The following is a 12,386-nucleotide window of genomic DNA, read 5'->3' on the forward strand; positions in this document are numbered from 1 at the left end:
TAGTGTGAAGCGTGTCTGAACATGCCTCAAACCTGTCACCGCGCCTTTAGTTCAAAACACTCTTCCATCGAAAACTCTACTGCATCTGGATGGATTAAATGATGTGCTATTTCTGCCTCGAGGATACAGATAAACTGTGCTAAACATCTGGAAATGGAGGAATAGAAAATAGCGCGGTTAGCAATTCGACTTTTTAATCATGCAAATATCAAAATCGGATCTCTAATGTATTGTTTTACAGCTGTAATGTTAAATTATGAGATGTGATTGATTCATCCAGCTGTTCTCAGCACTGTAAGTATGATGAAGAGCGCAGTTACTGCTGTCACAATCACGCGTTGCTCTCCAAGCTGCGCGCACCGCCGCGCAACCACAGCTGTGCCAAATAGCAGTCTCCAAATAACCGGTTTCATTTCCTTATATTTTGTACTCCGTGCAAAATGCATGCAATACATAAATTCACTGCCTATTATAGTCTGCAAATGACTTACTAAAGTTTACATTTTCTTTTTAGGTTATGATTTCCGCGCGTCCAAAAATACCTCAGAGCGCGTCAAGGTATGTAATCTACATCTGCTTTCTCAAACATTCCTAAATCAACGGATTGGCGTAAATATCAGTGTGCTGGGAATATGAATGACTTCAGTCATAACAAACAATACAGACGTCAAAATAAAGGACATTCACTTACAGCCAGTTGCTCGCATTGGCGGAGAAGAGCGCTAGAAAGAGCATAAGCAGTGACCTTATCAAATACTCCGATGACATCTTTAGTGGAATCAAATCGGGTAAGCTAAGTAAAGGTTGCTGGTGTAAAATCCCCAGGAGGAGTTTCTCAGCGCAAAACTTGCGTCAAAAAGTGGTTAATCCATCATTGCGCATCCATGTGGATGAGAAGCAGGTCTGTCCGGATCAACAGTTCTTGCCTCCTGGTTTAAACACTAAAGGTATCCTCCTTTAGAGCGCACGCAGCGGTTTCTGAGCTCCACTTTTACGCAGCATCACCAGGTACAGATGTGAGGATCAGCTCCCGCTTTTGCGCAGCCCGAGTGACAGTCCTGCTCTCGCGCGCGCACGCTGTTAATTCATCTAAACGTGATGTTCAGCTCCGTTTGATGGCACTCTGGGTTCAGTCTGAGAGTGAATGCCGAATTTACTGACTCCTGGAGGGTTTGGTAGGGGCGGCGCGTCATTTGGGGGAGGTTTTGATGTGTGAGAAAGCAGATAAAGGCGGGTTTAGTGCATGCATATATGTTTGCTCTTGCTTCAGGCTGCCAAGTATTTTTTTTTAAGTTCTCCAGAGGGACTCTGTTCGTCGTGTTCGAGGTATAAACGCTTATACTTTGGGCAAGGTGTGTTTTCCCTGGCCTCAGTGCCCTTAAACGCAAGTCATTTGTGGTTAACCTGCTATTTATAGGGTGTTTCGTTTTTTGACAGCTACGTACAAAAATAGACATTGCTTTAATTATGGTATATATATATATATATATATATATATATATATATATATATATATATATATATATATATATATATATATATATATACTATAATATAAAAAATTAAAATAGAAATATAATTTAAATTAATATGAATAGTAATTTTAATACTTTTCCAAGGATCACATTTGATTCATTAGTCTTGCTTTTGCATTGAACATTGTTAAAATTCAGTAATTGTGGTTTCGCTTTTTTACCCATTCGAGAAACAGCTCATTTTCAGATTTCCCAGCTGTTTAACATTCTATATGTGCAACAGGAGACTACAGATATCCTTCTATGCCGGTACATGTTACGTCTAATTGTTTTTATCTGGCAAATTGGCTGAACTGACAGACAAGTGTTTGTCTGGGTTACTCGGTATTCTTGTTGACCAACAGAGGGAGAAAGTGAGTAAGAAAAACTGATGCTTGTGTCAGGGCGAAGCTGGTGTTTGGTTTATACGTTTTAGTTTTTTCTGGGTTTCAGTTTGCGAGACTACTCGAATACATTTTATATTTTTCAACTCATGCAAAATTCAATTCAGAATTCCATGATTCAGGCTTGACATGCATTAATTTGGCTTCAAAATGTAGGCCTACTATTTTAATAAAAAGCAAAATGATTTTATATTAAATTTCAGTAAAATAATAAAAAAAAATAAAGTTATTTCTGTCACTGTCACAGTAGAAGTAGTAGTAATAATAATAATAATATTAAATAATAATAATAATAAAAATCTGTGTCAGATTTGGTGATTTTGGGGTCCCTACGCAATTCCATGCATGTTGCCCAAAAGTTTTAAAATGCACCTTTTCTACTTTAATTTATTTAAATTTGTTTTGCTGTTGTTTTCTTATCGCTCTCGTCTCCTTTTCTACCGTTTATTTTAATGCAAAATAATAAAAACTTGTAAAGCATCTTGTATAACTTCATGTAATTTTTTTTAAAAATACATATACAGCTATAAAAACTCAACTATTTCATTTTTAAAACTAAATCTTTACTGATTTGACTGCTGGACTGCTCCATGATTGAGGGTGGGGGGCACATTTGCGCAGATGTAATAATTACATTCAGATAAATTTTTTTAGACCATTACTATACAAAATACAATTGAAAAAAATGTTATATAATATCTAGGTATAATTCTAGGTATTTATTTGGGGGGCTTTTTTTGCTTAACTGCTTGACTTGACTTGCTTGACTATTTTTATTTATGTTTATATATAAAATATTATATATAAAATATACATGTTTATGATACGATTTATATATATATATATATATATATATATATATATATATATATATATATATATATATATATATATATATATATATATATATATATATATATATATATATATATGGATGATATAAAAACATTTTTTGAATAGCTCTATTTGGCAGTTTTCTGGAAAAGTCTAACAGTTAATAAAATTAAATATTCACAATGCAAAAGAAAAAAAAATGCTGTTCCTTCTTTGCTTTGTCCTGTTTTTAGTCCAAAAATCTAAAAAAAAAAACTTAAGCCACGTAAAAATATTGTTTTGTTTTTACCTTTAGAAGAAATTAGTCAAAATAAATAAATAGTTTCAAGTGATCTTGTTTTTGTTTTGAAATGTAGAAACCTTTTTTTTTTTTTTTTTGCATAAATCATATAATTTATCTATAAATAATTAAATAACATACATCAGTCACACCTCCAAACATCCTATTTTTTTGTTGCTCAAATGTTCAAAACTCTCTTGAAATGCTCAGTCACAGGCCTTTATAAAAGCACATTATAAAACTCACTTTATTCTGGTTAAACTTTGTAGTCACTCTTCCAATCATGTGTTCTGTAGCTCCTGGTCAACTATATTTCAGACTCAACATTGCATATCTTGCCATGTGACTACTGCAGATGTGCACATTGCGATACGGATGCTGAAATGATATATTGTGCAGCCCTATATAATGAGAGATTATTCAAACTGAATACATTCTAAAGAAAACGATACAGATAATGACACACACTCTTGTGTGGCTATCATTATGGGGACTTCCCATATAGACATAACGATTTTTATACCATACAAACTGCATATTCATTTTCTATACCCTTAAATCCAACCTTCACTGCTTTATTCTGTGTGAATTATGAGCCTTTGTCCCCAAAAAACGTCCCCACAAGGTCAAAATGCACTGGTTTTGCTATACTTGCCTTGTTTGCAGTCATGTTTACTAGATTTTAATTCCTGTATAATTTCTCTCCCATCAGGCCTTTTAATAATGACTCAGACTGGATGTCTGGCCTCCTGTGGGGACCGAGAGCGCACTTGTTGCCGGTTCTGTCCAGCTCTGCTCTGATTTACTGAGCCTCTGGCCTGTGTGCAATCCCAGACACACAAAAGAGGTGTGATGTGTGATCCCGCAGACGCCACCGATGATACTGAAGCAACAAGAGCAAAACTAAACGCAGCCAAGTAAGGTTTGAACACCAGACAACTGACGTGACACTTTTTTTTTTTTTTTTACTTATGCATTTTATGCTCTCATTTTCCTATTAAACAAATTAGCAGCTATAAAACCACAATCAGTGAAGGTGGACTGGTCAGAGTAAATGTTGAATTGGGAACACATTGAGGCTTTTTGACAGTGTCATTGATCTGCAGTGAATTATGATCTGTTTTTGTCAGTCATAACTACATTCAGATTTTCACTGGTAAACAGGTTTGCAGATGTCTGGAGGATCTTTTATACAATGCATTTCTCTCTAAATCTAATTTTGTTTGAAAAAGGTAAATTGTACATTATTGACTTGTGTGTGTGTGTGTGTGTGTGTGTGTGTATGCAGTTGAAGTAAAAATTATTAGCCCCCTTTGAATTTTTTTATATTTCTTTTTTAAATATTTCCCAAATGATGCTTAACAGAGCAAGGACATTTTTTGCAGTATGTCTGATGATATTTTTTCTTCTGGAAAAAGTCTGATTTGTTTTAATTCGGCTAGAATAAAAGCAGTTCTTAATTTTTAAAAGCCTATATTAAAGGGTCACGAAACACACACTGCTAAAAACACTATTAGGACACATATATTTCACTAAAAAGTGAAAATTTGTTGTTTTTGCGTTATTTCAAGCAAATTCGTTCTTCCGGTTTGAAACAAATTTTTGAAGCTGCATCACGGCCATGAGATCTTAGCGTGTATTTCAGCTTGTAGACTGGACATCTGTACCTGGGAGTACCTTATTACATCTCTGAGTGTGCTGCATTAATGCATGAGCAAGATTTGGTTCAAACTAATCAGCGCACTCTATTTTGATGCGGTGCAACTTTATTATCATGGAGGATTTTTTCCAGTTACAGTATTCAGACAGCAGAGAGACGACATGTAGTGTTGCCAAAACAAGCGCGCAGTGTTGCTTTTGTAGTTTGCTGCAGTGAAGGTTTTGTTTTCATTCTTTCCTCTATGAGAGCGCAGCTGGACTCATGTGTGGATTACAGTGCACGCGACGCTCGACAACAATACTAAGGAACATTTTTTTTTTTTTTACCCGAGAGCTTTTTTCATCTGGAAATGGTGGGATTTGCTGCTCGTCTCCTCTTAATAAAGACGTGGCTCCAGTTGGTGTTGATTGTCCTGTCTCTACCGATTTGGTAAGTGAGTGACCAGTGGTCTTTGTTTGTTTATTCAGATGGCAAAGTTGGTTCGTATCGAACTAACTATTACACCAAGTGTAAACATGTTAACACCACAATCAAACTTACCGTCATGTAGGATTTTCACCACATTTTGTGACAGGAATAACACACGCGGCTTTCTGATGCTACCTGCCGAGTGCATCTAAGTTACCGAGAAATGCAGAGGTTTTTTTTTTATACACACTTAGAGCAGTTCCTCGAATCAAATATCTCGTTTGTCACGAGGGGCATGAATGAATTCCCTGAATAAAAGAGCCAAACTGCAGTTAAAGTCCACCATTTAATAATTTGGCAAACAGTTCGATTACTGATGTCCATGTAAACACAGTCACAGTCTTTCTCCCCTGTGTGTGTGTGTGTTTGTTTTGTGAAAATCAGCGCGTGCCCAAACTGACACTCCCAGATTTATGCAAATTTTTACAGACCTTACTTCTTTTGCTCCTCCGACACTCCCCGCTAAACAGAGCTGGACACGCCCACTTTCCTGACTTTTTCCAAAGTAGAGGTGTGAAAACACCCTACTGAAACAAGAGGGTTGCATGGCCCTTTAAGGTCAAAACTATTAGCCCCTTTAAGCTATTTTTTTATGATAGTCTACAGAACAAACCATCATTTTACAATAACTTGCCTAATTAGCCTAACCTGCCTAGTTAACTTAATTAACCTAGTTAAACCTTTAACACTTTAAGTTTTATAGATGACTCTTGAAAAATATCTAGTCATATAATTTACTGTCATCATGGCAATGATAAAATAAATCAGTTATTAGAAATGAGGTATTAAAACTTGAATCTAAAAATGTGTTAAAAAATTTTTTTTAAAAAAGAATGAATATTGTGCATGACTCCTATGAGCTTGGAGGACTGCATCCATACATCTCTGCAATGACTCAAATCACTTATTAATAAAGTCATCTGGAATGGCAAAGAAAGTGTTCTTGCAGGACTCCCAGAGTTCATCAAGATGTTTTGTGTTCATCTTCAATGCCTCCTCCTCCATCTTACCCCCATTATGATTTTTGCTAATAGGGTGGAAATAAAAATGTAATTAAATGAATTTAGATTTTCTGACCCTGCTAGCGGATATTTGTTTTTGTTTTAACATTACATTATTCTCAATATTGTTAGATTTTGCTGTATTTGGCTTAACCGTTCTTGGGGGGCTCGCCAATGTATTAGATTACTCTAACACATAAAATAAGTAAGCTGACCAAAGTTCTTACGGAGAGAAGACTTTATTGAAGACAATGAATAGTGCAGTTCCTCAGCAGTGATGTTAACCCGTCGGTCTTCAAGTAACTTAACTCAAAGTACTGTCTGTGAGACAGTACTTTATACTAGCATCAAACAAACCATTCTGTTTACGAAGCTCAGCAGGACCCTCTTCAGATGTTTCAGCTGTTGTTTTGCTAATACCCATTGAGATTGTAAAAGGGTCATTTAGTTCACACCTATCAGTTTGTGGGGGTCGAGGCACAGGTCACCCCATCATATCACATCAGAGTTTAATCAATGTAAATGCAACTGAACTAAAATGCACATAATCTTTCAATCCCTCCTCTGATCATATTTGATCATAAAACAAGTTAATCATGTATACAGAAATCTGCAATACAGGCTATATAACTTAAAGTGACAGAATAACAAGGCATGGTGAAGCTTGCATTTCCTCAAATGCCTGAGTCCATTTCTATTTGAAGTTGTAATGTTGTAGAAGTAGCAGGATGTGGTTGTGTTCTGTGGATGTTTAGGTGTGTTCATCTAGGTGTCTGGTGTTGTGTGTCTCTGGTCATCCTCTGGAACACCTGCAATCACACAAAAGCGAAAAGGGCAACGTATCTTGCCCAGAAAAAGATTTCAGAGAAATTTTCAAGCTGCCTATAGAAAGTATAGAAACTGTCCCTATTTAATATTGACAGGACACTACAGTGTTTATCAGTGGTGGTTAATGTCTTCATCCTCAGGCGACAAGCTAGAGCCTAAAAACTCTAGTCCCGCCATATCTGGACTCTGAAAAACACTACTGTCATCTATCCCTCGTCTCTAGGCAAACTCACGTTGATCCATTCATCAAGTCCCTGAACATTAATTATTGAATCAGATACTAAAACTTTCTCAAGTGAGCTCTTCCACTTGGATTTTAGTGGTAGTTTCTGAGGTTGTCGTGTCTTTACCCATTTACTGGGCTCTAAACAATGGCCCCTCTCTAGAGGTGACAAAACTTGATTAATGTCCTTATGTACGGCCAGGCTGAGTCTTGCTTCATTTTGGACAAGGCTGTCAGATGTCAGGTTTTCAGTGGACATGGGCTGGCTTGGGGCATGTTCAAAAGGGCATAGTCTGTTTCCATCCATACTGCATTGGTTGCCATCACGCAGTTCTTTTGCATCGTCCATCAGCATTTCTTTTGTTGAATTTTTATTTGCAGTCTGCATTCTGTCTAAGAATGATCGGTGATCTTGCTGAAGCTGTCTTAATGCCGCTGTATGTTCACCTCTCTCCTTTACGGCTTGTTTGGCAACACCATCTACTAGGACATCAAACTTGTTTTCATCTGTTGAGACTTCTGTGTCAGCTTTTACCCTATTGTTTGCATACACATTCAGTTCATCAGCTTCTGGAAAAGACGTCACTAGCTGGTGCTGCAGAGAGAGGTTCTTCAGTTTCCCTGCGGCTGTACAGCATTTAGCAGAGTCTGTTTTTGCTGTATTGTTAGCTGCTGAAACTGCTTGAACAGGTGGTCATCATCATGGCTTTGATGTTTTAAACTGAGCTTGCACTCACGGGCCCAGTGTCCTTCTTCATTGCAATTCCTGCATCTTCCTTTAGTTCGTAGTTTTGAGTATCTCTGATACTCACTTTCTTTTTGTTCATCCTCAATTGATCTGTTCTTGTAAAACAAACGTTTGGATTGCAAAGATCTGAGTCTGACATCTTGTGCTCTCTCCAGTTTAGTTGACCATTCAACAATCTGGATGAAAGTTGTTACAGTGCTGTCCCAGTCATCATACCTGATTTTAAGATCTTTAGAAATCTCAGGATTGAGTCCGTTGACAAATGCTGTTTTCAGGGGAATTCCAGTGTCTTTGTCAAGATCTTCACTTGTATTCAGATCCGAATGTTCCGTCCATATTTGTCTGAAGCGTTCTTCAAACTCTGCAACACTTTCTCCAGTTTTCTGCGTGCATGAGGTAATTCTTGCCCAATTGACCTCTGCAGGTTTCAGTTCAAACAAGAAGTTTTTTATGGCTTCCCATCCATCCTCTATGTTTTCTTGTGATTCACCAATCCTTCTTTCAACACTTTCTGTGAGTCTCCTTTGGTCACTGTCTCTTAGGGTGACATTAAGAATCATCACACCGTCTAGTGGATGTAAAATGTAGATTTTCTGCAGTCGTTGAAGAAACTGCCAAACCTTTCGTGGTTGTTTGTATACATCTGGCAGCTCTTTTGACCATTTGTCAACTTGCTCTGGAGTAGCTGGATGGTATGTCCTGTATGGAACATACTTCTTTACCAATTTTGTCACAGTGCGAGTTAGTCTCTCTTCATTGTCTTCATAGTCCTCCTCATTGTCAATTTCAACGTTAGTCCTTCTGTGTTTGACAATCACAGGAGCTAATCTAATCTTTGAGTTCACTGGGTCATGAACACAGGTGTTGATGGAAAGATCAGCCTCACTGTCAACAAAGCTGCTTAAAGATCTTGATTCCAGCTGTTTGGAGCTCAAAGTCAATAGCTTGTTGTTTTCATTTTCCAGTCTTTCTTTATCCTTCTTTAAGTTTTGCAATTGTTCAGCCAGTGCTCGAACTTTAGCTTTCTCCGCTTTGTTCTCACGTTCCAATCTGTCAGTCTCACACTTATGCTCATGTTGAAGAATTTGCTTAACCAAAATCACAGACAATCCATCCTTCTTGGTGGTCGTGCATAAGCGCTGTGTCTTTCCATAAGCCCTTTTAATGTCCGGCAATGCCCATAATCCACTCTGTGAGTGCTTGATGCTGTACTTCTTGCATACATCATCACGACACTTCCTCAGTCCCAGCCTTTTGTCTAAATATGCATTCAATTTCTCCAACATCTGGTCAATGGTAACACATGGAGGTTCTGTTCCATGTTTTTCTGATGTTGTTCTCAGGGTAGCTCCATTAGCATAGTTTCTTGCAGACTCAGCCATGGGAAGTACAGGACAGTGCTCTCAGAGGTGTGAAACAGAACAAAAGGTGTTAGAGCTACTAAAGGTGCTTATTCAAATTTAAATTCACAGCAGTCTGTTAAACCATTAAAAATACATAGACAGATTCAACATTTGTTTCAAAGCTAAAATAGTGGCTACTAAATTAGCACTTCCATTCTTTCAGTCCCAAATCTTATTTGGCTACTAACAATCTTTGAACAAATGTATTAAACTATTACTTTTAAAATTTCTTCAATCCCAACAGAGAATGTATCAAGCTTTGCTTCTGCATTATCTTAGTGATTTGACCAGAATTATTTTTTCACAGTTTCTACAATCTTCAAAGCAAGAATCAAGCCAAAAATTGTCTGAAAGCTTCTGTCTAATAACAATTCTTTCTGAGCATTATCTTAGAAGGCTAAGTAACTTTCTTTAGGATTTGTCCCTAATACATTGTGCTTAAATCTCACTGTATCCTTAAACCTAAGGCAAACAGCTTTCAGTTTTATGCCATCATATTGTAACACAGTTAGAATTTTCAAAATTACAATAATGGCTACTGAATTAGCCCACAGTCAAGAATTCCTCATTCTTGCAGCAATATCAGTCTCAAACTTTTTATGTTTGCTTTATATGGCTCCTAACCATCTTTGGACAAATAAGCTAAACTGTTATTTTTCAATCTCTACAATCAAAGCTGAGAATGGACCAAGCTCTGCTTCTGCATAATCTTAGTGATTGGACCAGAATGATTATTTAACAGTTCATGCAAACTCTAGAAAACGAACCAAACCTACAATGTTTTTAAGATTTCTATCACAGAAGGCTCTGTTACCTTCAAAATTAAAATAGTGGCTACTGAATTAGCACCCAGTCAAGAATTCCTAATTCTTGCAGCAACATCAGTCCCAAACTATTTTACGGCTCCTACAGTCCCCTGGGAAATTGGACCAAATTATTTTCAACAATTCCTACAATCTCCATGAGAAAGGACCAAATTGTTTAAATAATTCCTACAAGTACCCTGAGAATGGACTAAGCCTAAAATTTCCACTGCTCTTTCAAAATCTTTTGATAAATGGACCAAATTGTTTCTTTAACAATTTCTGCAAATATCAAGAAAAAGCCTGAAATTTCAGCAATACTATTACTGTATTTAGTTTATTACTGCACTACATATACAGGTCGATCTGCTTACTTTAATGGTTACTTATAAAAGATGTTTCTTTTAAGGGTTCTTTAAGAGAGCTGATAAGTTTCACTCACCAAACTAGGATCTTTGAGATGAGATCCAGTTGATTAAAATAAAGTGTGTCCACAGATACAATATGTAGATCCAGGACTCGTCCACAAACAAAATCCGTTTATCTTCAGCTTTAACTGTAGATTCTCCAAGATTCTTCAGTTCATTTCTTGTTGCAGTTGATGAGTTTTCCTCTTTTCAGTCTCTCCTGGCTGGCTTCGCCAAATTGTTAGATTTTGCTGTATTTGGCTTAACCGTTCTTGGGGGGCTCGCCAATGTATTAGATTACTCTAACACATAAAATAAGTAAGCTGACCAAAGTTCTTACGGAGAGAAGACTTTATTGAAGACAATGAATAGTGCAGTTCCTCAGCAGTGATGTTAACCCGTCGGTCTTCAAGTAACTTAACTCAAAGTACTGTCTGTGAGACAGTACTTTATACTAGCATCAAACAAACCATTCTGTTTACGAAGCTCAGCAGGACCCTCTTCAGATGTTTCAGCTGTTGTTTTGCTAATACCCATTGAGATTGTAAAAGGGTCATTTAGTTCACACCTATCAGTTTGTGGGGGTCGAGGCACAGGTCACCCCATCATATCACATCAGAGTTTAATCAATGTAAATGCAACTGAACTAAAATGCACATAATCTTTCAATATCAAGCTTTAATATCTGACGTGTATCTTGATTTATGAACGCTTAGATGTTTGTACTGGAAAACAAGACAACTGGGGATACATTTACACAACATTGTTTCCAAAGCTGTTTGGCCATTCATTTACACGCTGATGGATCATTTTGTTGGCTGTAAACATGAAATGAAAAAAAAGGAGTTACATAGACTTAAAAGATGCTACATTTCCCAGATTTTTTCATAATGCAAAACCATTTTACCCAGTAGATTTTGAGTCTAGTTCAGCACTTGTGGCTGTGTGTGTGTGTGTGTGTGTGTGTGTGTTTGTGTATATATATATATATATATATATATATATATATATATATATATATATATATATATATATATATATATATAAACAGGCAGTCAGAGATGCTGAATTATGACTGACAAATTATAGGCATGTGCCAGCAGTGAATGAGTCCATTCTTAAGGCGCAGGAGCTGCAGACGTCTGGACAGACTCTTCACAGCATGAGCTGAACATACAGTACAAGTGAAGAACAGCAGAAAGTAAAGAACCTTCGGATTATTCTGCATCCACTCCGTCTGCATCGGTTAATGTGTTTTCGTTTTATAAGACATTTGAAAATAGGTTTATTTATCATCCTTCGCTTACATCTGGTAAAATAATGGTATTCTCTGAAGCAGCAGTTCTTGACTATTCTGTGACTAAAAGGTTTTTGTTGGTGATGGCAGCTTAAAGATGCCTCAGAGAATGAAGTCGCATGCATTGCTCAGACGTGTGTTTTTCACAGACTTCAACAGAGTGTAAAAATCTTGATGGTTCTGTGGGTCTCGTCTATCAAATCTGATCTTTATTTTGTGTTTTCTATTGGATTCAAGTCAGGTGATTGGCTGGGCCATTCTACAGTTTGGTTTTCTTTCTCTGAAAGCATTTGAGAGTTTGCTTGGCTGTGTTTTGGATCATTGTCCACCCTGGTTTCATCTTCATCATCCTGATAATGTAGATGTTGGACTGAAGCAGCTGTTGTTAATTTACCTTGAGGAAGGGCAGAGGATTGCTGAAGAACTACTGAGAAATTTCAGCGACTGTCTGGGCTTTCACTTTCTTTCTAGACCTCCCTTTCTTCATGTGTTTAATAATTTTTCTTTGCACCATTT

At 37.0% G+C, this 12,386-nt stretch overlaps 1 protein-coding gene and 1 long non-coding RNA gene across 2 annotated transcripts in view; both read right to left on the reverse strand.

Moving 5' to 3' along the window:
• The window catches only part of wnt4 (wingless-type MMTV integration site family, member 4), a 35,072-nt gene extending 33,961 nt beyond the window's left edge, over nucleotides 1-1,111 (reverse strand). The window contains 1 exon segment of the mRNA NM_001040387.1: nucleotides 692-1,111. Coding sequence (NP_001035477.1) covers nucleotides 692-768 — 77 coding nt within the window. The 5' untranslated portion in view covers nucleotides 769-1,111.
• A 5,273-nt stretch (nucleotides 1,112-6,384) lies between these two features.
• Nucleotides 6,385-10,997, reverse strand: LOC108191631 (uncharacterized). The gene is made up of 2 exons (XR_012387336.1): nucleotides 10,609-10,997; nucleotides 6,385-7,004 (listed from the first exon to the last, which is right to left on the reverse strand). It is a non-coding gene; the product is annotated as an uncharacterized lncRNA (long non-coding RNA).
• Between the last annotated feature and the right edge of the window lie 1,389 nt (nucleotides 10,998-12,386).

Source organism: Danio rerio, chromosome 11 (genome assembly GCF_049306965.1).
Source record: "Danio rerio strain Tuebingen ecotype United States chromosome 11, GRCz12tu, whole genome shotgun sequence".
NCBI lineage: Eukaryota > Metazoa > Chordata > Actinopteri > Cypriniformes > Danionidae > Danio > Danio rerio.